This window comes from Zootoca vivipara, chromosome 10 (assembly GCF_963506605.1).
Source record: "Zootoca vivipara chromosome 10, rZooViv1.1, whole genome shotgun sequence".
Taxonomy (NCBI): Eukaryota; Metazoa; Chordata; class Lepidosauria; order Squamata; family Lacertidae; genus Zootoca; species Zootoca vivipara.
This window is the reverse complement of record NC_083285.1, coordinates 1,460,356-1,486,771: the sequence shown is the minus strand read 5'-3', so window position 1 is coordinate 1,486,771 and position 26,416 is coordinate 1,460,356. Positions and strand designations below refer to the sequence as shown.

The 26,416-nt window shown below is 45.5% G+C and overlaps 1 protein-coding gene across 9 annotated transcripts in view; it reads right to left on the bottom strand.

The window, feature by feature from the left end:
• The window catches only part of FRMD4A (FERM domain containing 4A), a 413,482-nt gene that overhangs the window by 127,789 nt on the left and 259,277 nt on the right, over positions 1-26,416 (bottom strand). For all 9 annotated transcript variants that reach the window (XM_060279477.1, XM_035127381.2, XM_035127379.2 and 6 more), the window contains exons 3-4: positions 11,361-11,455; positions 4,465-4,557 (exon numbers count right to left, since the gene is read on the bottom strand). In XM_060279477.1, coding sequence (XP_060135460.1) covers positions 4,465-4,557; positions 11,361-11,455 — 188 coding nt within the window. The remainder of the gene's footprint in view (positions 1-4,464; positions 4,558-11,360; positions 11,456-26,416) is intronic.

The window sequence follows — 26,416 nt, the reverse complement described above, 5'->3', positions numbered from 1 at the left end:
ACTCCTTGGCAGCAAATTCCACTGCCGAACAGCTCTTACTGTCAGGAAGTTCTTCCTAATGTTTAGGTGGAATTTTCTTTCTTGTAGTTTGAATCCGTTGCTCCGTGTCCGCTTCTCTGGAGCAGCAGAAAACAACCTTTCTCCCTCCTCTATATGACATCCTTTTATATATTTGAACATGGTTATCATATCACCCCTTAACCTTCTCTTCTCCAGGCTAAACATACCCAGCTCCCTAAGTTGTTCCTCATAAGGCATCGTTTCCAGGCCTTTGACCATTTTGGTTGCCCTCTTCTGGACACGTTCCAGCTTGTCAGTATCCTTCTTGAACTGTGGTGCCCAGAACTGGACACAGTACTCCAGGTACTGTGTATTCACGTCACTGCTATCAAACTGTCTATCCCTCCCTCTGCTCCTCTCTGTTCTTCTTCTCTCTCTTGGTTTCCCTCCCCTCCTAGATCCTTTTTGTATGTTCTCTTAAATTTCTCCATCTTATCCACTGATCTTATGCTCTTTTTACTATCTTTAAATGTAAATGACAACCCTTCTGGAAACAGCCATTTAAACATAATACCTTTTGCCTTCAAACTATCTGTCAGAACTTTGTAATTTCCTCTCTTTTATTTTGGAATTTCTTTATAAATCAATACATTATGTCCATCAATAATCAACCTTCTTTTTTGTAAGATTTTATTTTTTAGCAATCTTGAATTTAAGAATACCAGACAGTCTCCTAGACCGTTAAAACGTTTTTTCACATCTGGTCTCATTCTGAAAATTTTATCTACATCTAAAAGTAGATCTTCTTCTTTCACGTTCAGCCCTTTGGATATTTCTTTTATTAATTTGCTTATGATGTCTTCATTGTGTGTCTCAGGGACACCCCATAATCTCAAAATCAGTTCTCTATGGTACATCTCCTGCATTGCTATCTGGTCCAGTATTTTTTCCTGCATTCTCCTCATCTCGTTCATTTCCAGATTTATAATCTCTTGGCTTTTCCTCAGATCTTTATTCTCCTGTTGAAATTTTTTTGTTGCATCTTTACAGGTGTCTTCATGTTTACTCATTTTTGTTTTTAGTTCCACCACAGCTTTTTCTGTCTCCATGTTCTTAATTGTAAGATCTTTCATTTGGCTTGACAGTTCCATAATTAACTTAGAGTTCTGTTCAATCTTGAGACCCATATTGTCCAGTTTTTCATTAATTGATTTATTCATATTTATTATTAACTCTCTGATATCCGCATTGGGATCCAGTTCCGCCACCAATTGTCTTCTTGCCGCCATCACGGGTATTGTCATCTGAGATTGACCTTTTTTGTTAGCTGCCATACTTATTTCCCTATATATACAATCAATCACAATTTTATATCAATCTTACATCTTCTAATCATTCCCTTCTAAATTAATTCCTGGGGGTTTGGGAAAACAGGGTAACTAAAAAACTTGCATCTCTTAATTCAATAATTTCAATTACATACAATAAATTCAATAGATCTACTACAATTATTTAACTTACACAGTATAATTTCTTAATTTCTTAAAAATTCATATAAAATTCCATTGATTTAATTCCATTAAGTAATATCTGTTTGATTCACTTCTATTTTTAGTACTTGTCCTTATTGATATAACTTATCTTTCCCTCTTTCTTTTGGATCCTGCAATTTCTCCTTTGGACGCTGGGTGGCACTGTGTCTTTCTTTTCCTATAGGGAGTTCTGTCTGTAGTCTTTATAGTGCTTTAATTTCCGTTATTGCTAAACGATTCTCCTTTTCAGCTCTAGATGGCGCTGTATCCTTCTCTTCCTATAGGGAGCTCTGTTAATTCTATGGTACTTGTATTTCCACTACCGCTGAACAAGAAGGAGGAAGCTGACTTTAAGTTTTAGGCATCACCATTTTCTCTTTGTTTAAAATGCAGTTCCTCTCCTTCTTTTCTCTCCTCGTGCGTTCCCCCGTATTCTTGATTCCTCCTCTTCTCTCCCTGTTCCACGTGCGTTCCCTCGTATTCCTGTTTCCTCCTATTCTCTTCTCTTCTCTCCCTGTCGTCCTCTCACCGCTGAGTCCACTGACTGCAGTTCCTTAATTTAGCCTCATTTTTTCAGGGTTTTATTTTAACTTTTGGGTTCTTTTTTTGTCTTCTTTCCTTTTTCACCTAAAGCGGTAATATCCTATAACCACCGCAGGATATTACTCCCCCCACAGACCACTTTTCACTTTAGACAAGAGTCTTCAGTCACCTCGGCTTTTTGGGAATCTGCACACATGCACTTTTCCATTCACTGTTTCGGATATAAAGTTTATGCCTACACGTCAGCTCGTTGATTTGGCACGGAGCTCCGGTAATATCTTACGTTACTTTTAGCCGCCTTTAGCTTTTCGCATATCCTTTAGTCTTTCCCCCGACCTCTTAATACATTTCTTGCTTTCCTTATCGTTTACGTTTTACGAGGTTGTGGGCTCGTAGCTTTTCAATACGGAGAATTCGGCACAACTCACCAGGTCCTCACGGCGTCTCACAGCTGGAATGGCCCCTTCTTCCAAGCGCAGAGATCCTCTTCTTCTTCCTCCACCTTTTGGTGCCAGAAACGGAAAGACCCCCCTTTTTTGCGCTGCTTGGTTCCTCAGGTTTGAACTGTGGGGAGGGGGTCAGATCTTTTGTGGGGGGGTCCATTTCGCCAATTTGACCCCTCCCATCCCTTGCTGTGAGCGGACATGCTCGAGAGCAAAATTCCCTGACCTGCTCCGTGAGAGTGCTCTGCCGGAAGTCTGCAAATAACACTTACTTTATCATGGAGACTTTCCTTCCTGCTTCCCTAATATGTTATTCTCCTTGTTTGGGTTAGACTGCAAAAATTGTTTGGGTTTGGGGCTTATGTATGTTCATAAAGATACATGTCTCTGATGGTCAGTATATCAAAAATGATATTTTCATAATTAAACACCATTCAGCCTTCAACTCCTAATTCATATCTCCTTTTCTAAAGTTCATAACTTCCTGTGCATCCCTCTGCGGTATAACCAGGCCCGGCCCTACGTGCAGGCTGGGTGGCGCAGGGCACCATGGCGCCGGCCCGCCAGGAGGGCGCCACGAGCTGCGCCCACCCGCTGGCCGACCGGTCCGCCGCGCAGCTGCGCCTGCCCCCCCGCCTGCCGCGCAGCAGCGCCGGTTGCACCCGCGCTGCGCGTGGCGCCCACCCGCCCGCCGCACTGGGAAACGGGGTGGGAGGGCGCCGGAGGGATCCGGCGGGCGCCGGAGGGATCCGGCGGGCGCCGGAGGATCCGGCACACCACGGCGCCGGGAGCGCTTAAGACGGCGCTGGGTATAACAGAGGAATGACTATGCAGTTATGAACTGTGGAAGGAGAGATATAAATTAGGAGTTGAGGTATTTCCACATATGATACGTGCACAAACATATATTCTCATTTAACTATTTATGTCTTCCCTCTTAGAATCCTGGCAGTTGTAGCTTTCACACATATTACTTCAACCATCCTTACTGATATTAAAAGATTATAAATATTATACAAATAAATACTACAAACATACAACTCATTATATTTATTTTTCATATTTATACTCTCCCTCTCTGCTCTAAGTGAAAATACCCAAATCCGGTATATAAGCCAGTAAGATAAACCAAAATCATTGCCCATCAAATAGGAGGATGTTCAGTGAAGGGAATCTCAGCTTGTCTAAAGCCATCTAAAGAGTTTGAGGTGAGATTTGAACATGAACCTTGCAACCATCTGAGCCACCCTTCCTCCCAGGGCAGTTCACAACACAGTAAAATGCAACCACCACAAACATCCACAACTATGTATCTAAAAACCAAATGACATAATGCAGCAGACAATGATACTAAAACTATGGAATCCATTTATGTTCCCAAAGCCAGCACAAACCTTCAGTTGATGCCCAAAGTGGTCAACGTGGAGACAAAGATACTTCCCTGGGAAGGGACTTCCGCAATTGGGAAGCTGCCACTGAGGAGGTCCTCAGGATGTATCCCAACCATTTTGAAGTTCGAGTTGCCCTGTTGTTCAGAGCTACGTACCTCAGTACCAACACCTGGGTTCTCCCTGGCAGCCAGCACAAGACTTTATGCTTGGTGAAATGCCCTTTTGCAGCCTCAAACTTGCAGCAGCGTAGGAAGCTATCTTATTCTGAGTCAGTCCAGTTAGTCTGCCTACACTGACCAGCAGCTCATTTCTTGGGCAGCTGCTGTTGTTCTGTCTCCATGCTGGGGATTTAATGTGGGACCTTAAACATGCAAGGCACATGCCCTACCATAGAGCTGTGGCCCTTCCCCATTCTGTGCTCCAGTGATTTTCTGCAATGGGGACTTTCTGGGTCCTTACCCTTTCTAAACAACACCAACTCTGAACTTACTACAAGAACAAAAATGCAAAAACATGCTGTGGTACATTCTGAGAGATGCTGAAACATATACTCACCTGACGCAAAAGTACAAAACAACCGGTCCCGACTTTTTGGGGAAGTCATGTTCCAGCACCCTACGGTCCAGCTGAAGCCAGTTCAGGTGGCCCCTGATGAAGGTAAGAGACAAAGGGATGGAAGTGAAACAAGAGGCTTCTTCCTCCTGCCTATTTTGACTGAGACTAGATATAATAATGCAGCCGAGAAAGCAGCTTCTCTCACTTACTGCATTTGAAGAATACATACAACATTGCTGTGGGGATGGTAGGGGTATCACTTCAGGCTTAAATGTTTAACATATAAAGCTCACCTTGTCAAAGTGAGGACTGGAGATGTACAATGCAAAGAGGCAGAACCAAAAAGATCATCACTTTTGCCCTTTATTGCAGCCTTGCCACCCTTGGTGTGACTATATAATGGAAAGTCTGCCAGGCTTTCCATTAAAAGTCACTGCTGCTAGGAGTTTATACAAGGTCTGTACTATTTCACTGCAGGCTAAAACATAGCCAAACAATGTCTCAGATATTTTATTTGCCACCCAGTATGTCTGAAACGGCCTTGCAAATAGAGCCTGCCAAGCTGCCTTTCAAGAGCTTTCAAAAACACAGCTGCTTCTCTCTCTCCCTCTCCCTCTCCCTCTCCCTCTCCCTCTCCTCTCTCTCTCTCTCTCTCTCTCTCTCTCTCTCTCTCTCTCTCTCACACACACACACACACACACACACTGTAGTTACTTCAAGCTGCTCTCAGTTTGCTTTACACCATTTTCCCTTGTAAAGACTAATGGGTTCTGCCTGGTGATCACAGAAGTTGGGGAGTCTCAGAGGGTGATGGCTTTTGGTCTCCTTACAGAGGCATCTTTGCATTGACCCTTCCCACCATCTTTTTCTGTTCACAGAGTGTCCCGATAACTAGCAAAAGCTGCTTGACCAAAGAGCATAGTGGGACAAAAGCAGCAAGTGAGAATGCCTCTCTCACACCACTGACTCCAACCCAATTTATTCTCTTGCATTTACTGGTATACCTCATGGCATTTACCGGGTAGAAAGACTATTCCTTTGCATATTTTCTGTATTGCAAATGGAGGACAATTAATTATTTCTAGCCCATGGATCATGGGGAACCTTCTCATTGCCAGGCTATTAACAACACGCAGTCATGGAAACAAAGAAGTTCTGGTGGGGAGATCCCTGTTGGCAAACACCATGGAGACGGCAGGGCTCCGTGCCCCCCTTGCCGGCTGGCCTGCCGGGTGTCTCACCCTCCGGTGCAGCCAGCTGATATCGACCTAGACTCTGAGCGCCTAGGTACGCTGTTGCAGAGTTCACACAGCTTGAGCTGAGAGAGAGAGAGAGAGACCTGTTGGCATATTTACAGGCGTTTACGGTATTAAGCATATCTCAGGAGAGAGAAAAACACGTCCTCTCCTTCTTCATCAGTACAGCAGAGCAAAAGAACAATAGCTATATATAACGGAAGTGCAGACAGACATATGACATGCAACAGCTACATGCCTGTCCTTAAGGTGGAAGTGAATTCCCAACAATCCCATCAGTGCAATGGATACGTTTGGGACACCTCTTTTAGCCAGGCGGCAGGGAAGAAGATGGCTGTGCCCACATCAGGCCCCTTCCGTTGTAACCCTTGCTCTTTGGTTTCTGAGTTTAGAGGTTTATGTTGTCACCTCTGTCTGCCATCATGATGCATTCTTTTAGATATTAGTGCATTTTAACTCTCTTGTAGCATCTTCTCTTTTTATGATTATGGGGTAGTTTTTTTAAAAATTTCTGAGGCAGACTTAACTTCAAAAACACCACCAACATATTCACAAGTACCTCCTGCAGAAGTGGAGCGCACAGGAACATAGCCAATTTGTTCTTACTTATCTGGGCACATCTGTGGCACAGACACACTCTTACTTTAACAGAAAGTGGAATATTAAACATTATCCATATGCAACCCCAACTTACCGCAAATAAATATGGTAGTTTATATGTAAAACTGTAAAGGTTACTTCACTTTGAAAGGTGTTGTTAATATTGCCAGTACAGAAAAGGAGAGTGAAATGCCCCTTGTTTAAAAATGACAACATTTGCCTTAATTTCCAATGGTTGTGATCTAGTCCTGAAAGTCCCTCATAGCATAGTCTATGATGATAACTTGGAACCGGCATAACACCCATGCATACCAGGAACTCTCTGAAGACCACTGAGAAGGAGAATGGCTTTATGAAGAGCAGGCCAGGCCTTTGAGAGAGAAGCCTCACTAGGGTCCCCAGCCCCTCCAAGGTTATTTGTTTTCCTTGAGACGCTCACTGCAGAAGCCACAGAATACAGAGGATGCTCAATGGTGCCACACAATAGACAACACCTTTCTTTAGATGGTGATGAGGGGGGAGTTTGGGCAGTCATTAGGCCCTCCCAGGTCCCATGCAACCTTATCCCAGCCCTGCTACCTCAGCTCTGGGGAGCGTGTGGACCTCCAAATGTTGTTGTGCTCCAACTCCTCTCAACCCTAGCCAGCCCAGCATGGTCCATAGTCAAAGATGATAGAGGTTGTAGCCTAGCAAACTTTGGAGAGGCTACACGTCCCTCAACCCTGCGCTACTGTCTCTGTTTCCAGTGCCGGATGGTCGGCTGCTGCAACTCATTCCCAGCAGGCTCTGCATAATGACCTGGCAAGCCTGGACAAAGCATGATACTGCACAACCTGAATTTGCAGAGGAGCAGAATTTCCCTCCCCCACAACCTGTTGCATACTTCTTTTGGATAAGTTGTTGTTGTTGTTTAGTCGTTTAGTCGTGTCTGACTCTTCGTGACCCCATGGACCATAGCACGCCAGGCACTCCTGTCTTGCACTGCCTCCCGCAGTTTGGTCAAACTCATGTTCGTAGCTTCGAGAACACTGTCCAACCATCTCGTCCCCTGTCGTCCTCTTCTCCTAGTGCCCTCAATCTTTCCCAACATCAGGGTCTTTTCCAAGGATTCTTCTCTTCTCATGAGGTTGCCAAAGTATTGGAGCCTCAGCTTCACGATCTGTCCTTCCAGTGAGCACTCAGGGCTGATTTCCTTAAGAATGGATAGGTTTGATCTTCTTGCAGTCCATGGGACTCTCAAGAGTCTCCTCCAGCACCACAATTCAAAAGCATCAATTCTTCGGCGATCAGCCTTCTTTATGGTCCAGCTCTCACTTCCATACATCACTACATCTTTTGGATATAGCCTGACCCTAAAGGTGATGGTTAATACTGTGAAATGTTTCTAAGATCTTTCAAACATGAACATTCTTCTTTTCACTTTTATAGCATGGCAATCTCATTCTGGTCACGCAGTATGAAGTAATGACCCGATATCACCAAAAGGAGCTATTAAGTCACCAACACAAAGGTTGTTCCCATTGATTTTCCATTCAGGTTGTCATGAGGCAGCACAACTAATGAATGGAAATCTCCAGTACAAATCATTTCTAAATAAATTACACCTGTAGAGATTTTCCTCCGCAGTAAAAGAATTACTTTCATACTACATAGTTTAGGGCTGCTCTCACAAGCCTCCCCCTTTGTTTAAACACTCAACCTGTACCAGTAAAAGTGGGTTTTATCTAGGTTCTCAATGGGTTCAGATTTGTTTTTTAAATAAAAACTATTTGGTGGATCCAGTGTTATTTTTCTAGAAAACGAGGTGCCAGAACTCACCATGAACGCCTCTCTTGTCCTTTATAATAGCAATGGCGCCCACCTGAGAGGTGCCGGAAATGAGTTCTGGCAAGTCCCAGCTGAAAAAAAGGCCTGGGTGGACCATTGATTAATATTTTAATTAAAAATACCACATTATTTTGACAGAGAGGTCCATGGAGCATTTTTCATTGAGAGCAATTTTGCTTGTGGAGGTAGCCTTTTCTAGAGAGCTGCACTCCTTCTGAGGGAGCAGGGGTGCCCCTGAGGGGTGATCCTGGAAACATCTTTGCCCACAGAGACCCAAGTGGCCTCCACAGCAAAGGCCCCATCACCAGCTGGACAGATGTGACTTGTCAACTGTGAGTCATGTGTTGGTAACCTCATGTTTATCTTACTGTAATGCGACCTTTGTGAAGCTTTCCCTGCAGCTGGCCCAGAGGCTTCAGCTAGTGCAGAATGACTTAGCTCTGTTGGTGAATGATGCCCCTTATCTGACACATATCCTGCAGGGCAACCAGTCCTAAGGAATTGGCACTTGCTACCTATTAAACCACAGAGCCTAGGGTTTGCCGATCAGAAGGTCGGCAGTTCGAATCCCTGCGATGGGGTGAGCTCCCGTTGCTCGGTCCCAGCTCTTGTCAACCTAGCAGTTCTAAAGCATGTCAAAGTACAAGTAGATAAATAGGTACCGCATAAATAGGTACCGCATAAATAGGTACCACATGACCTGGAAGCTGTACGCTGGCTCCCTCAGCCAGTAAAGCGAGATGAGCGCTGCAACCCCAGAGTTGTCTGCAACTGGACCTAACATTCAGGGGTCCCTTTACCTTTTACTTACGGTACATATAAAGCAGTGTTGTGTTTCAATTTGTTGGAAGCTGCCCAGAGTAGCTGGGGCAACCCAGTCACATGTGCAGCAAATGATAGATGGTAGATAGATAAATAGATAGATAGATAGATAGATAGATGATAGATAATATTAAACTCTGGACCATGTGACTTGAAAGACCATCTTCCCCTCCACTGCCTGGTAAAGACATTAAGATGAACAAATGGAACCCAGTTACTCTTGCTACAACCTGAGGATTATTGACTTATGTTAACAGGCAGATGGGCCTTTTCACTGATAACACCACTGTGGTGTCCAACTCTTTGTGACCCCATGGACCAGAGCATGCCAGGCACTCCTGTCTTCCACTGCCTCCCACAGGGTTTTTAAGAGGCATCTATTTACATAGGTATTCCTTTGATCTCTTAACCTCAACCTGAACCCCCTACTTTGTTTTAGTTACTGTTATAACTGTTTTTATTTTGGGGTTGTTTTAATTGGCTTGTTCATTGTGTATTTTAATTACATTTGTTTATATTTTTGTAATTGCTTTTGTAGTTATAAACCATTTAGAAGCCAATTTGACCACTTCCCAGTCCACAGCTCCTAAAAGAGTTTCTCCATACAAAAAATATATGTAACGTTCTTTCTTAATGCCAGCTATGCTGGAGCTGTTCTTGGTGGACTTTACCTGAGAAGACTGTGATATTTTACCATGGAGATAAATTGGTTAAACATTTTGAAGATACTAATTGAATATTGATTATTTCCCAGCATCTCCTGGGCTCCTTTTGTTCTAGTCACTGCATGATAAATGGTTAACTAGATTCTGTCCTCTTAAGAACCTTACATTCTAAAGGTAGTTACAGTTCCATGTAAAAAACAGATGGAAACAGGAAGCAGGTTTCCTTTTTTCTTGACGCAACAATTTGTATTTCAGTTTCACCTGGCAGTCTCTGGGTGCACATGATTACAACTTCTACAATATCATCATTTATCCACCTGCTTGCAGTAAAATTTAAAGGAACACAGGACTTCAATAAATTGTGTCAGGTTTCTATACCTCATGGTTGCAGGGACACTTTGAACAGTGTCTATAGAAATCAGAAATCAGACTTGCTGTAAGATAGCAAGGACCAACAACAAGGTGGGCAGAAGTCTTCAGGTGACAGAGCTGCTCTTGTCTTAGGAGGGGGGGCTACCTGCCCTTCTCTCATCATCATCATCATCATCAATTGAATTTCTATACTGCCCTATACAGGGAGGTCTCAGGGTGGTTCAAAGAATAAAATCAAGATATAAAATCACAAAATACCTAATACAAATAAAAACAACAACCCAATCGCGCCCCCCCCCCCAAAAAAACCCCCACACATTTTAAAAGGGCATAGGATATAAATTGGATCAACCAAATGCCTGGTTAAAAAGGAATGTTTTTGCCTGGTGCCTAAAGGTGTATGATGAAGGTACCAGGCAAACCTTCCTGAGGACAGCATTCCACAGACGGGGAGCCACTGCTGAGAAGGTCCGTTCTTGTGTTGCCACCCTCCAGACCTCTCAAGGAAGAGGCACATGGAGGAGGACCTCAGAGGATGATCTCAGGGTCCGAGTCGGTTCATATGGGAAGAGGCAGTCCTTGAGGTATTGCGGTCCTGAGCCGTTTAAGGCTTTATAGGTCAAAACCAGCACTTTGAATTGGGCCCGGAAACTAATTGGTAGCCAGTGCAGTTGGACCAGGATCGGTGTAATATGCTCAAACCGTCTTACTCTGCTGAGCAACCGGGCCACTGAATTCTGCACCAGCAGAAGTTTCGAACCAACTTCAGAGACAGCCCTATGTATAACGCTTTGCAGTAATCTAACCTTGAGGTTACCAGAGCATGGGCAACAGTAGTTAGGCTATCCCTATGCAGATAGGGGCATAGCTGGGCCACTAGCCGAAGTTGATGCAAGGCACTCCGGGCCACTGAGGTCACCTGAGCCTCAAGCAACAGCAAAGGATCCAGGAGGACCCCCAGGCTACGAACCTGCTCCTTCAGGGGAAGTGTAACCCCACCAAGAGCAGGCGACCTCTCACCCATCTGATCTAGGGAACCACCCACTAACAGTGCCTCAGTCTTATCTGGATTGAGCTTCAGTCTGTTGGCTCTCATCCAGTCCATTACTGAGTCAAGATACTGGTCCAGCATTTCCACTGCCTCACCTGCAGATGCGAAGGAGAAATAGAGCTGAGTGTCATCAGCATTCTGCTGACAACATACTCCAAACTTCCGGATAACCCCACCCAGCGGTTTCATGTAGATTTTAAACAACGGGGGATAGGATTGAGCCCTGCGGAACCTCACATTGAAGGTCTTGCTCATTTCTTCCAAGAATTAGGAACCTTTGTGTTCTGATCCTGAAACACTTACGTCTCATCTGTGAAGGCAATTCCGAAGTATTCCTTCTCTTTCAGGTTGAAATGTGATGCCACCAGGTCTAGCAGCTCCTTGGCCAAAAGCTTTGGCTGCAAAGAAAAGAAGAAAAACACATGCTCAGCTAGAATGCATTAGGTTGGAAAGATACAAACAAAGGAAAGATACAGAAGATGCAAACAGGAGGAAGCTTGTTGTGTCTCTTGAAAGAGTTCAGTGATGACTTCAAAAGCCACGTGCACAGTGACAACATGCAGCTAGAGCTCCTGACGAAGGCCAGCTGAGCCAGGCTCCATACAAATTCAGATATTGCTGCATTGTGCTCTGCACCTGGCAATGCCTGGTAGCTACAACTCTGCTGCAATCCAGATCCTTCTGTAAATAACCAATTATGTTGCACAGGCAGAAGAACTGGCACCAGCATCTAAGCCTGCATATACACACAAGTCCCTAAATGGAGTGTATGTGCTTGGACTACAGGCTCTCCTCTTGATCAGCTGCATGAATGCAGTCTGATAATCCTTTGTCAGCTGAGCCCAGTGGTAGAAGCAGTCACTGTAGCCTCACACAATTGATCGCTTTGAGTAAAGGAGATCCTTATCAAGCCACATCTCACAGTTTTTTTCTCCTATAGTTTTCACCAGGCTGGAATGAGGTGGGATAAGCAGGCCTGGCTCAAGACATTTTGCTGCCTGAGGCCGAGGGCAAGATGGCAGCCTCCCCCAAGATACATACAGAAACCAATTGGACTGATGGTTGAATCTTACTCCAGTACTGGTGAAAGGACAAAATCTTCCACTGCACTCAAGGGCAGCAGTCTAGCTGCCTACTGGACAGGCCACAGGGCACTCACAGCTCTGTCCATTCCCCGCACCTCAGCACCTGCCGCCTGAGGACAGAAGACCTACGATTCCTGCTACCTCTATTGGTTCTGTTTCTGCAACTTGCCATGTATGCTATAAATCAGGGTGGGGAACATGTGGCCCTCCAGATGTTGCTGATATTGCTCTTGTGCTCAGGTCTGGCCCTACAATGAGGCAGAGTAGAGCAGCATCTGCCTCAGAGTAAACCTCAGCATCTGCTGCCTGAGGCTGCTGCTTTACTCTGCCTCACTCTAGGGCCAGACCTGAGCACAGGAGCACAACATCAGCAACATCTGGAGGGCCACAGATTCCCCACCCTGATTTATAGCATACATGGCAAGTTGCAGAAACAGAACCAATAGAGGTAGCAGGAATCGTAGGTCTTCTGTCCTTGTCAAAGACAGAATTCTGTATTCCAAAATTTGCCCACTCCTCTGTAAAACTTAGCTGAAGTGACCAAAGTCAATAGCACTGTAGAACAAAGTACATAGATGAATGTTATATTTAATATAGTATTACACATTCTGGGGCACAGCCAGTTGACACAGAGTCCTAGCAAGGCCTATGGGAAATAAGAATTAGCACTTTGATAGTGCCTTACTATAAAGGTAAAGGGACCCCTGACCATTAGGTCCAGTCGTGGATGACTCTGGGGTTGTGGCGCTAATCTCGCGTTACTGGCCGAGGGAGCCGGCGTACAGCTTCCGGGTCATGTGGCCAGCATGACAAAGCCGCTTCTGGAGAACCAGAGCAGCGCACGGAAACGCCGTTTACCTTCCCGCTGTTTATCTACTTGCACTTTGAGGTGCTTTCGAAATGCTAGGTTGGCATGAGCTGGGACCGAGCAATGGGAATTCACTCCGTCGCGGGGATTTGAACCACCGACCTTCTGATCGGCAAGCCCTAGGCTCTGTGGTTTAACTCACAGTGCCACCTGTGTTCAGAGTGTGAAGCACTTCCTGATTTGCAGCTCAATATGCAATCTTACACATGCTTAACCCAGGAGTAAATCTAACTGACCACAGTAGGACTTGGTTCCAAATAAACATACCAAAAATCAAACTGGTGTCCAGCCACTACACCACAGAGGCTCAGCTAATCTCCATCGTCACTTAACTTTAGCATACTATGCTTTAGAAGGTTCAAAGCACACCCACCCCTTATATTAATTTTTATTATATTATATAAACATATATATATATATATATATATATATATATATATATATATGAAAATAAAGAATAACATATATAATATATTATATAATATATTAAAAATATTAAAGATAAATCTCTCTCTCTCTCTCTCTCTATATATATATATAAATGTTCACACTGTGTGCGCGGATGTAACACCCTTCCTCCGTAACCGCTGAACCGAATTGCATCAAATTAGGACACAACGGTCCATCCCCATCATGGAGGGACCTGGCATAATCCCCCCCACACACAAAAACCACACCTTTCATACCTAAAATAATGATTAAACACACAAAAAAAGTGGCACCCAAATTAGACATCACCAGCAAAAGCTCTGAAGACTCCAGCAGCATCCAACAGAAAGGCAGATCTCCAAGGGCGGGGCCAAATCGTTACGTCATCAACCACAGCCAACAACCGCCAAAATGGCCATTCCACACCCAAAGCCCAAGGACAGACCCTGACACCGCCACACCCACCCCAAGATCCAGGCCCTACCTTGACATCCCCCCCCCCTGCCAAAGCCACAACGGCCATTCCACCCCCAAAGCCCAAGGACGGAAACCACCAAGACGGCCATTACCAGACAAAGGGAAATGGCTAAACCCATAGCCACAGCCACAGGACACCACAGCCCACAGCCACAGGCTGCAACCCAAACACCCCCCCCCGCAAACGCTCACACAACAAGCAACACAACTAGCCCAAACCCTCATCCGCAAAAACCCACAGAGTCAGGCCAGGGCCAAGGAATGGAGATATAGGGCGGAGGCCTCAGCTTGCATTTACATACTAGCCCAAGCCAAGGCCGACAGACTAGGCCTCACCTCTACTTTACAGCCTACAGCCTAGGCCTTGGCTCTACTTTACAGACTAGGCCTCGGCTCCACTTTACAGCTTACAGACTAGGCCTCAGCTCAACTTTATAGAATATCCCGAGTGGGTGGGGGGTGGGGGGAGGAGGGGCCCGAATAGCTCATGGGTTGAGACAGGGTGGAGGGAGTTACAGGGATGACCCCCCGGGGTGGGGGGAGGTGGGACAAAATACCTCATGGGAGTAATCACAGGGATGAGACACAACAAAGGGGGTGGGGGTAGAAAAAACACATAGCCCGGGGGGGGGGAACGGGATACCTCATGGGTTGCGACAGGATGGGAGGAATCACAGGGATGTGACACAACAAGGGGGAAAGGGAAAAAACCACATACCGTAGTCTGGGGGGAACGTACACATTCTCCCCCTTTCCTGGGAAACAAGGAACCTGAGTCAGGCACAGCAACGCGTCATGGATCGTCACAGGGTGGGGGCAGCCACAGGGATAACCCACAGCAATGCGTGGCAGGGCCAGCTAGTATTATATATAATTATATAATTATATAATTAATAATAAAATTATATAATTAATAATAGCCCCCCTTACAACAACTGTAAGGCAGATTGGAACAGGTGGTGGTGGTGAGGGTGGGATTTTAGACTCAAAGAAAATGGCTTGTCTAGGGCCACTTTCTGAATTCATGGCAGGGAGGAGGGACTTCCTAGCTCACAGCTCAATCTCTCAGGCCAGGGGTCAGCAAACTTTTTCAGCAGGGGGCCGGTCCACTGTCCCTCAGACCTTGTGGGGGGCCGGACTATATTTTGAAAAAAAATATGAACAAATTCCTATGCCCCACAAATAACCCAGAGATACATTTTAAATAAAAGCACACATTCTACTCATGTAAAAACATGCTGATTCCTGGGCCGTCCGCGGGCCGGATTTAGAAGGTGATTGGGCCGCATCCGGCCCCCGGGCCTTAGTTTGGGGACCCCTGTCTTAGGCACTGCACTACAATAGCATAAGATACTTCACAGGATTAAGCCCCTAAGAAATAGCAACAGCAGCTGCTGAAAGCATCTTGGTGTCCCTCGAGATCTTTAATAAAACCAATAAATGAAAAGCACTGCTTGTTGATTCTGTGGCAAGGATACGCCAATCACTAAATATGCAGAGATACCTGTACTATAGATCCCAGTGTGATAGGGTTCTCCTCCCTCCCTGCCTTTTGTTTCCCCTGTTTTCTACCATGTGCAGTTTTGTAACAAAACACTCTTGGCTACAACTAAATTTCCTTCCTGGCTCATAGTTGAGCAGGGGTTGAGTGGTGGTGGGCTCAAAGAGCTATGCTCCTAGAACTACAGTCGTACCTCGGGTTACGACCACCTCGGTTTGCGAACAGTTCGGGTTACGAACTGCGCAACCCCGGAAGTGTTTTCGCCGAGCGCGCGCGCGCGCAGAAGCGGCGCACGCGCAATAGCGCGATCTGCGCATGCGCAAAGCGCGAAAATTGTGAAAATCGCGCTTTGCGCATGCGCAAAATGGCGGCGCCCATTGCGTTCGGTTTACGAACTATTCGGGTTACGAACTATTCGGGTTACGATAGCCCTTTCCTTGGGAGATGAAAGGCAGGGAGGGGGAACAATAGATGAGACAGAGCCCACTGGCTGCCAGTATGGTAGTTACTGGCTGCCAGTATGGTAGTTACTGGCTCAGAATCCCAGAGGGGACTTACGATTGTGAAGTTAAACCATGCTAGTCCTCTCCAAGATTATTTCCTGTCCTAAGCTTTGCTTGCGGCTGCACAAACTTATTGTCCTTTTCAGTGTTCCTGGCTCAAAACCTGAGATGCTTCCCTGAATCGGGTTGATCAGTTTCTTTTCTTTTTTTAAAAAAATCATTTTTATTAATTTCCCCATAAAAACAGCCAATTAACATATTCACAAACATAATCCAATTAAAAACAATAAACTAAAATAAAAAACAAATTACAGTCCAAATTATTCGATTATGGAGAAAGCTAGAGAGTTCCAGAAAAACATCTACTTCTGCTTCATTGACTACGCAAAAGCATTTGACTGTCTCATAGAATCATAGAATTGGAAGAGACCACAAGGGCCATTCAGTCCAACCCCCTGCCAAACAGGAAACACCATCAAAGCATTCTTGACATATGGCTGTCAAGCCTCTGCTTAAAGACCTCCAAAGAAGGAGACTCCACCACACTCCTTGGTAGCAAATTCCACTGCCGAACAGCTCTTACTGTCAGGAAGTTCTTCCTAATGTTTACGTGGAATCTTCTTTCTTGTAGTTTGAATCCAGTGCTCTGTGTCCGCTTCTCTGGAGCAGCAGAAAACAACCTTTCACCCTCTTTGATATGACATCCTTTTATATATTTGAACATGACTATCATATCACCCCTTAACCTTCTCTTCTCCAGGCTAAACATACCCAGCTCCCTAAGCCGTTCCTCATAAGGCATCGTTTCCAGGCCTTTGACCATTTTGGTTGCCCTCCTCTGTACACGTTCCAGCTTGTCAGTATCCTTCTTGAACTGTGGTGCCCAGAACTGGACACAGTACTCCAGGTGAGGTCTGACCACAGCAAACTATGGCAAGTTCTTAAAGAAATGGGAGTGCCTGATCACCTCATCTGTCTCCTGAGAAATCTCTATGTGGGACAAGAATCTACAGTTAGAACTGGACATGGAACAACTGATTGGTGCAAAATTGGGACAGGAGTACGACAAGGCTGTATATTGCCTCCCTGCTTATTTAACTTATATGCAAAATTCATCATGCGAAAGGCTGGACTGGATGAATCCCAAGCCGGAATTAAGATTGCCGGAAGAAATATCAACAACCTCAGATATGCAGATGACACAACCTTGATGGCAGAAAGTGAGGAGGAATTAAAGAACCTTTTAATGAGGGTGAAAGAGGAGAGCGCAAAATATGGTCTGAAGCTCAACATCAAAAAAACCAAGATCATGGCCACTAGTCCCATCACCTCCTGGCAAATAGAAGGGGAAGAAATGGAGGCAGTGAGAGATTTTACTTTCTTGGGCTCCTTGATCACTGCAGATGGTGACAGCAGTCACGAAATTAAAAGACACCTGCTTCTTGGGAGAAAAGCAATGACAAACCTAGACAGCATCTTAAAAAGCAGAGACATCACCTTGCCGACAAAGGTTTGTATAGTTAAACCTGAGGTTTTCCCAGTACAGTGGTACCTCGGTTTGCGACCACAATCTATATACATAAAAATGTAAAAATTGTGAAAGTGCGGGCTCCACTTTTCTCCGTAACCCCTTGACCGATCCAGGCCACTCCCCGAGTGTTGCTAGAAAAAAAATCCCTCACATCTCACACCTCCACAGGTAAAAACCTGAAGTAAAACAGCGCCCTCAAGTGGAATTCCTCCCACAGTACACCCCCTCCCTTCCTCTGAAATCTACACCACACCCACAAACCCCGCCTCCACCACGAGATCCACCACTCACATATATCCATCCGGCAGAGGTGTCGAAGACCTCAATGGAGACAAACGACACCAGCATCTTTACCTCCTACCAGCCTCCAAAAATCTTCTATAACTATACCTTTCCCTCTCAAACTCCCCCAATCATCCTAATACCATACGTCCAATTCTACAGCAACCAACTGAAAACAAAGCCCAACTAGCCCACAGGAGACTAGGCAGCTTTCCAGACTACGCCAAGTGGAGATAGAGTCCTGCCTGGGGGGATGTTGGGCCTTTTGCAGCAACAAGGCCCAACATCTCCCAGAAGAATGAATAGACCGCAGCAAACTAGGCAGCTTTCCAGACTACGCCAAGTGGAGGTAGGGGCCTGCCTGGGGGGGGGAATGGGGGGAGCCAAATAGGGGGCAGGGATAAGTAATGGGTCAGTCGTTCATCATTTCCCCTAACACACACTTGGGGGCATGCCGAGGGGTTTCTGCTTTTTAATTTAGTGGGCATTGTATCACATGCGAGGCTCCGGCGGCCATTTTAAGTAATGGCAATCATGCAGCTTTTAACCTAGGCTTCAATTCCCCCCCTCAATTTACAATCCCCTACCTTCCCCTTGCCACTTCCTGGGTTTTTTATGGAACCAAACAGCTTGGGCGCTTCGGAATATGCCTTCTGCTGCAATGGGGCTGTGCAGCTTTGCTATTTGTCCCCCCCCCCATCGGGTTTTTTAAAGTAGTTCTCTGGGTCCCGGGACGCATCATCACCCCCGATCCTTCTCTTTGCCCAAACGGACCTCTCTCCCCTGGCTTTGGGCTTTGCCCAAACGGACCTCTCCCCAACCTTCCTCAACACCAAATACTCCTCAATTATATCCACAATAAAAACCATAAAAAGAAAAAAAGTTACAAACACAAGGGGACTTGATAGCTCATGGGTCGGGACAGAGTAGGGGGTGGGGGGAAGAGGGCTCGATAGCTCATGGGTCGGGACAGGATGAGGGCAGTCACAGGGATGAGCCAGGGGTGGGGGTGGGGAGGCGGCAGGATAAGTCATGTGTGGGGGGAAATCACAGGAAAGAACCACAGCAACGCGTGGCTGGGTCAGCTAGTTTTAAATAAAAGGACACATTCTACTCATGTAAAAACACGCTGATTGTCCTTGGGCCAGATTGAGAAGGCGATAGGGCCGCATCCAGCCCACGGGCCTTAGGTTGCCTACCCCTGACCAGAGGATCAGCTCCATCCTTGTGGAGAGAAAACCGAGAATAGTAAGGCTGCTTTCTCATCTCTGGAGAGACCTGAGCCTTGAAAGCTGTAGCCAAGATAAGCTGATTGGTTTTCACTCACGAGACAAAAGTATCTGATGAAGTGTGCATGCACATGAAAGCTCATACCAAAATGAAAACTTAGTTGGTCTTTAAGGTGCTACTGAAGGAATTTTTTTATTTTGTTGAGACAAAAGTGATGAGCAATGACCTCCTTTCATGCAAGTCACACAAATGGCTCATTAGAAACATAAGCAGCATCTTGCAGAATCTGTTCAGTTTGTAATTAAATTTCCCCGCTTTTTGTTTTCCAGAGGCTTGTTTGTTTTTCATTAAACAAAACGCTTTGCATCATTGAGTGTTTGCTGCCACCACAGAGACTGACTTCAAGAGGGAGCTACAGTGATAGAGGTTTGGGGAAGGGGAGGAAGAGTAAGCTAACCTTGCTTTCCATTCTCATTTGAATGCTATAGGGTGGTTGGGTCATGATGCAGGGTAGGAGAAATTGTCCTATCCCACATATCTAGTGCCTTATTTGTCAGGGAGTCTGATACTCAACCAGCTGCTATTTCCATGGTCAGTCAACTAGGGCTAGCACCATAGAGATGCAGGAGTAAAGCAAAGGCACTACCTGCATCCTGGAGAATCATAACCATGGGTAGCTTTCAGTTCAGCACCAGAAGTTCAACAGCTGTGTTAGTCTAGTCTTTTTCTGAACCCTGAGAGTCAAGCATCCAGCAAACTGTTTTGCACTTGCCCCGCAAACCAGTATTTGGAAATGATTTCCTGTGGAAACCACAACGCATTTAAAGAGCTTAATTTAAAACAATTATGCATTCGGTGTATTAGGTAAACATGTCAACTAGGAACTTGATTCTTTCACCATGAAATCAACTAATAACAAAAAAAGTATACTCTTCGCAGGCATATACTGTTCCCTCTAACAGAAAACTCAGGTGGTTGAAAGCCTAACAGTTTAAAAGTGGAGAGGACCCACTTTTTATAAGGTTGTGGTTTCTACAAACTTGGAGAACTTCCTAGAAGTAAAGAAGTGTGCAAGTTAAAATGAACTTTTGTTAGAAAAGCTGGGGAAACTGCTAGACAATAACCTATGAGGTTACAGAATACTGGTGGTAGTCTACAGAGAGAGGGGCAAGAGTGGTCTGAGGAATCAGAAGCCAGGCAACCTGCAAGAATCTATGGGAGCTTCTAGACAACCTGCTTATTAAGCATTAAATCCTGATTTATCTGTGGAGAGGTTGGATGACATGGCACCCATGCAAGTGCAGTTTCCCATCACTTATTCAAAAAAACCCAAATCTTTTTGGGGGAGCGGCTTTATTGTGCAACTGCTCAAAATCAGCTATACTTACACAACTTGATTTTATCTGTACAGCTGCTGACCATCTGAGGTGTGTCCAACTGACACACAATTGGACCTGGAAAAACGCAGAACAGGGGTGGAACGGGGGCAGGGCAGGGCTGGGCACAACGGGACTGGGCACACTGATACAGTGAGGGAAAAAAGTATTTGATCCCCTGCGAAATTTGCCCGTTTGCCCTCTGATGAAGAAATGACCAGTCCATAATTTTAATGGTACAGTAGGTTTATTGTAGCTGTGAGAGACAGAATAACAACAGGAAAACCCCCAGAAACCCAGAAGACAAAAGTCAGAGATTGATGTGCATTATAATGAATGAAATAAGTATTTGATCCCCTTGCAAAAGATGACTTAGTACTTGGTGGCAAAACCCTTGTTGGCAATTACAGAGGTCAGACGTTTCTTCTAGGTGGCCACCAGGTTTGCACACATCTCAGGAGGTATTTTATCCCACTCCTCTTTGCAGATCCTCTCTAAGTCAGTAAGATTTTGTGTAGCTACTTGAACCTTCAGCTCCCTCCACAGATTTTCAATGGGATTAAGGTCTGGAGACTGGCTAGGCCACTCCAGGACCTTAGTGTGCTTCTTCCTGAGCCACTCCTTTGTTGCCTTGGCCATGTGTTTTGGGTCATTGTCTTGCTGGAATACCCATCCTCAACCTATTTTCAATGGCGTGGCTGAGGGAAGGAGGTGCACACCCAAGATTTGACGCTACATGGTCCCGCCCATCATCCCTTCGATGCAGTGAAGGTGTCCTGTCCACTGGATTACAAGGAGACGCACTGCTGCTCTGTTGTAGCCCACTTCAGGTGTGTAGCAGAATGCTGAAGCCAAAATAGAGAGCTGCCCTATTCCAAATCAGACCATTGGTCCACCAAGCTCAGTGTTGTCTACATTTGACGGGCAACAGCTCTGCAGGATTTCAGACATTTCAGCCCTACCTGCAGGGCTCCTGCCAGGGACCGAACCTGGGACCTTCTGCATACAAAGCAGAAAGTCTCTCACTGAGGTGCAGGCTTCGGTGAATGAGCTTACTAGCCCCCAACTTCTCATTACCTTACTTGACTTGGAGGGCAACATTCTGGCATGGGGAGCCTGTTTCTACTCGGGCAAGTGTCCATATCATTTTTCTAGGTGCAGAGACTGGAGCCAGAGTCCATGATACCAACAGAGCAGTGGGACTGGAGCAGTGGCTCTGAAGTTAACTCAGCAAAGACCCAGAGGAGACTGAAGCCTCTGCTTTTCTACCTAGTCCACTGCTGGGTGATGGCTCCCTCATCCTGAGTAGATCTTTCCTCTAAAGCAGACCCAAATTAGTACTCAAAGAGGCTTCCTGTCTGGTCCACACATGCCCCTTGCTCCTGAGTCCTGGAGAAGGGATGACCAAGGCTCTTCAGGCTGCCTTTGGATTGGTGTGGGTTTCTTCATGTAGGAGTAGGATTCTGCGTGACGCCCCATGCCTCCACCCCTGAAGAGTCCTGTCCAGGATTGGGACCAGCCACAATCCTCCCCATCTCACGTGGAACCCTACTTTTCCAGGGTTCTACTTTACCTGGGGTGCTGAACCAAGTAGGACCAGGCTACCCACACAGCCACTCTCCCATTTGCAAAGGGCATGGGGTGGCTGTGGAGCTTGCAAGAATGTTCATGCACAAACACTCCTCAAGCTTCACCACTTCCCTGAATGCCCTACAGGCAACAGCATTTCACCACAGATATTTCAGACTGGCTGCCATTTGTCTTTCCTCTCCAGGGTGCTTTGGTGGATGCATGGACTGCTGGAATCTAATTCATTGTGGGAGGCATTTTGCTGTCAGTCATTCGCCATTCTTTTTGTGTCAGGTTTTGTTCTTCCAACGAAAAAGGAGCCTGTTTTTCTTTTAAATTGTATGGTATGTTTCAAAGAAAACAGAGGATGTAATCTATATATAATGCAATAAGCCAATCAGTACAAATGTTACAGCAATATGAAATGATGGTCCTTGCAGCTATCTTTGCATTAGGGTACAATGTAATAATAGTGTGTAAAAATCCACTCAGGCTGAAGATTTGAGCTGCAGGGCTTTGCACAAAGAGCATTTTCCATTATGGGATAAGGTTTGCCCTTTAACAGACTGCAGGCTATTCAGGGAAGCTGCAATTGATTTGTGTGAAAAATTACTCATCAAAATGTAAGGGTGGAAAGGAAGACTATGCTCTCTTAATTGAAAAATAATTGAACTTTGTAACCATTATGGTTAAATGAAGCAAACATTCTTCACACAAATGCTGGGTGGTGCTTATTTCAGAAAGTCAGAGGTAGGCGCAGAGCTGCATGTCTGTAAATTGCACAGAAAAGTGAAGCTATTTCCTCTTAACATACACCCTGGAGGACACAGGGTGGGATTGACTTTAAAGATCAGTACCAACCAGGGACACTGGCTCCTGGGGGCCGAGACCTTTTGCCCCCCTGTATTTTGGGGGTAGGGGCTGCCCCTCATATCCCAAAAGTGCAGAGGTGAAGTACAGAGCCAAGGGTGGCATAGCTGCAGTGGCTGGCTCCTCCTCTTCCTCGTCCTGCCATGAAAGGGAAGGAGGGTCGAAGCAGCCTCTCACCAGTGGCAGCGGCAAGAGGAGGTGGAGGAGCCGCCAGCCATTGAGCATCACAGCCACCAAACCCAGCTCTGCCCCGGCTCCTCTGACATCACGTGTGTGACACCGGGTATCACATGCACAACATTGCTCCCTCAGTAGCCCCTGGAAGCTGGCCTCTGTGGCACCAGCACTTTGAATTGCACTCAGAAATGTACTAGGAACATTTTGTTTGCTTGATTGATTTCTATACTGCCCTTTCTCAAAGGATCTCAGAGCAATTCACAAGAAAAAAATACAAAAATACAATATAAACACACAAGCATAAAATACACTAAACGCACAAATAAATAGTTAAAACAGAAGCAACAAAACAACAACCTCCCCTTCCACAAACAAATTTAAAAGGCTGCAGAATATTAATCAGCCAAAGGCTTGATTAAAGAGGAACATTTTTGCCTGGTGCCTTAAAATATATAATGAAGGCACCAGGTGATTCTCTCAGGGGAGAACATTCCACAAACGAGGAGCCACTACAGAAAAGGCCCATTTTCATGCTGTCATCCTACAGATCTCACATGGAGGAGGCACACGAAGAAGGGCCTCTGATGATGAACACAGATCTCAAATCAGTTTACGTCGGGAGAGGCAGTCCTTGAGGTATTGCAGTCCTGAGCAATTTAAGACTTTATAGGTCAAAAACAGCATTTTGAATTGGGCCCAGAAACTAACTGGTAGTCAGTGCAGCTGGGCCAGGATCAGTGTAATATGCTCAAACCGTCTTGTCCCAGTGAGCAACCTGGCTGCTGAAGTCTGCACCAACTGTTTTCAGAGGCAGCTCTATGTATAATCTGTTGCAGTATTCCAGCCTAGAAGTTACGAGAGCATAGACAACAGAAGTTGGGATACTCCTGTCCAGATAGGGGTGCAGCTGGGCCACAAGTCAAAGCTGATGGAAGCCAATTGAGCCACAAGCGACAGCAAAGGATACAGGAATACCCCCAAGCTATGTACCTGCTCTTTGAGAGGGAATGTAACCCTATCAAGAGCAGGTCATCTCCCAGCCATCCGGTCTAGGGAATCACCCACTAGCAGTGCCTCAGTCTTATCTGGATTGAGCTTCAGTTTGTTGGCTCCCTGGACATTGGTCCAGCACATCCACTGAAACACCTGCAAATCTAAAGGAGAAGCAGAGTTGTGTATCGTCAACGTATTGCTGACAGCATACTCCAAAACTCTGGATGACCCCACTCAGCCGTTTCATGTAGAAGTTAAATAGCATAAGGGATAAAACTGAGGAACTCCACATTGAAGGCTCCACAGGGCTGGAAAGCATTCCCCAAGCATCACCCTCTGGGAGCGACCATCCAAGTAGGACTGGAATCACTGCAAAGCAGGGCCACCTACCCCCGACTCAGACAGCTACTCCAGAAGGATACCATGGTCAATGGTATTGAAAGCCGCTGAGAGGTGGAGGAGAATTTACAGGGACATATTTCTCTCTCCTGACAGAGGTCCTCATGCCAGGCGACCAAAGCAGTTTCTGTGCCAGAACCAGGCCTAAACCCTGATTGAAACAGATATAGAAAATCAGTTTCCTCCTACAACACCTGGTTCGGATCTCAACCACCTGCTCAAGAACCTCGCCCAAGGAGGGGAGATCAGCAACTGGCTGGTAGTTACGTAGGTTTTCTGAGTCCAGGGAGGGTTTCTTAAAGAGTGGCTTTACCACTGCCTCCTACAAGCTGCCAATAGGTCCTGTTCTGCAGGTTTACACATCTTGCCATTAGTCATTTGTTCATCCTACCCTTTTCAAAGCATTTCCTCTTTGCTTTCCAAACCGCAAGAAGTCTTAAAAGTGGGTTTGTTGTGCTAGGGAGAAAAAGCCCTTTAAACTACTTTAACAGCAGAAACCTAAAGTTCTGGTATGTGCTCAAATCCATCCCACAAAACAGTGGAAGTGTGGAGGCACCCATTGCTGCATAATACGCCTTTCATGGGTGGAACAAAACAGGAGGAAGAACAGTTGAGCTGGGGCAGCTTCTTGTGCTTGGCACTTTTAGAAATGGTTTTGCTTTCAATTCACAAGCTTTAGCATCAGCAAATTAACCCTCTTGGTTAGAGCATCCCATTCCACAGGGGAATGTGCAAATCCTAGGCTACCTGCCTTCCTGTCTGGTAGCAGGACCCAAAAGAAGAGGAGAAAGAAACAAATAGCTGTTAGATGCACACACCCACTTGGCACACAGCCTCACCACAGCACAATGATGCCAACATGTGGGCAGAATTAGCATTTCTCAGAGCAGCACAGCTTGCCGAAACACACATGGCACTTCTTTAGCTATGAACACACTCTCTTCCCTCCTCTTTGCTAATGCAGCTAAAACAAAAACACCGCATGCTCCTACCTCTAAGTTGACTAGATGCAGCAGAAGTAGAAAGTTTTACTGTCCCTAGACTGTACCACTTCAGGCAGGGAAATCACATGTTAAGATGCCCTTTCACAGGAAAAAAGAAAACTTCCTGCACATTAGAAAACTAGCAGATAAGAAAGAAGACTGTTTAGGAAACAACTCTTCCCTCTCACATGCTAACATTCTGTGTGGAGGATCTTTTTTCCTAAGTGGCAATTTAAACATTCAACACCTGTTCCTCATTTGCAGAATGAATGGCCTCCTTCAGGAAAAGATGGCACCACCGTGATTCTGCTGCACTTGTAGATTAGCAAACAGGTATTGAGTGAGCCCACAACTTCCGTTCATTTTACGTATGCTTTCAGGTCACAACAACAGTGTCCAAAATAAGGATGCATTAGAATCAAAACATTAAATAAATGGAGCCCCCCCCCCCACTTTGGATATTTACACATGAGGGATTAAAGCATTCTTTGTATTGCCAGTAATATGACCGTGAAACCTATACTGGTCAGAATCCCCAGTTTCCACATATGTATGCAATGCTCAAATGCTTTTATCTTTCTTTCTTCCCTACCTTTCTCTTGCCTACATACTCCCCAAGAAATTGGCCACAGACTTAATTACAAAGTGAACAGCTCAGGATGGGGTAGAAATTTGATTCAGTTTGCATTTGAAGGTGAACCTACATAATTTGCACTTTTTGAAAGAATATGTGAACCAAAACAGAGCCCATTTTTTGAAATCTGCACTCTGCTGAATTTTGCAATGCAGTTCTCCAGCCAAGTAATGTACAGTGGAACCTCGGTTTATGAACACCTCGGTTTACGAATTTTCGGTTTACGAACGCTGCGGACCCATCTGGAACAGATTAATTCACATTCCATTACTTTCAATGGGAAAGTTCGCTTCAGATTATGAACGCTTCAGTTTATGAACAGACTTCCGGAACCAATTACACCCAGGCTTCGGGTTAAGTACGCTTCAGGTTGAGTACTCCGCGGACCCGTCAGGAACGGATCAATCCACTTTCCATTACTTTCAATGGGAAAGTTTGCTTCAGTTTATGAA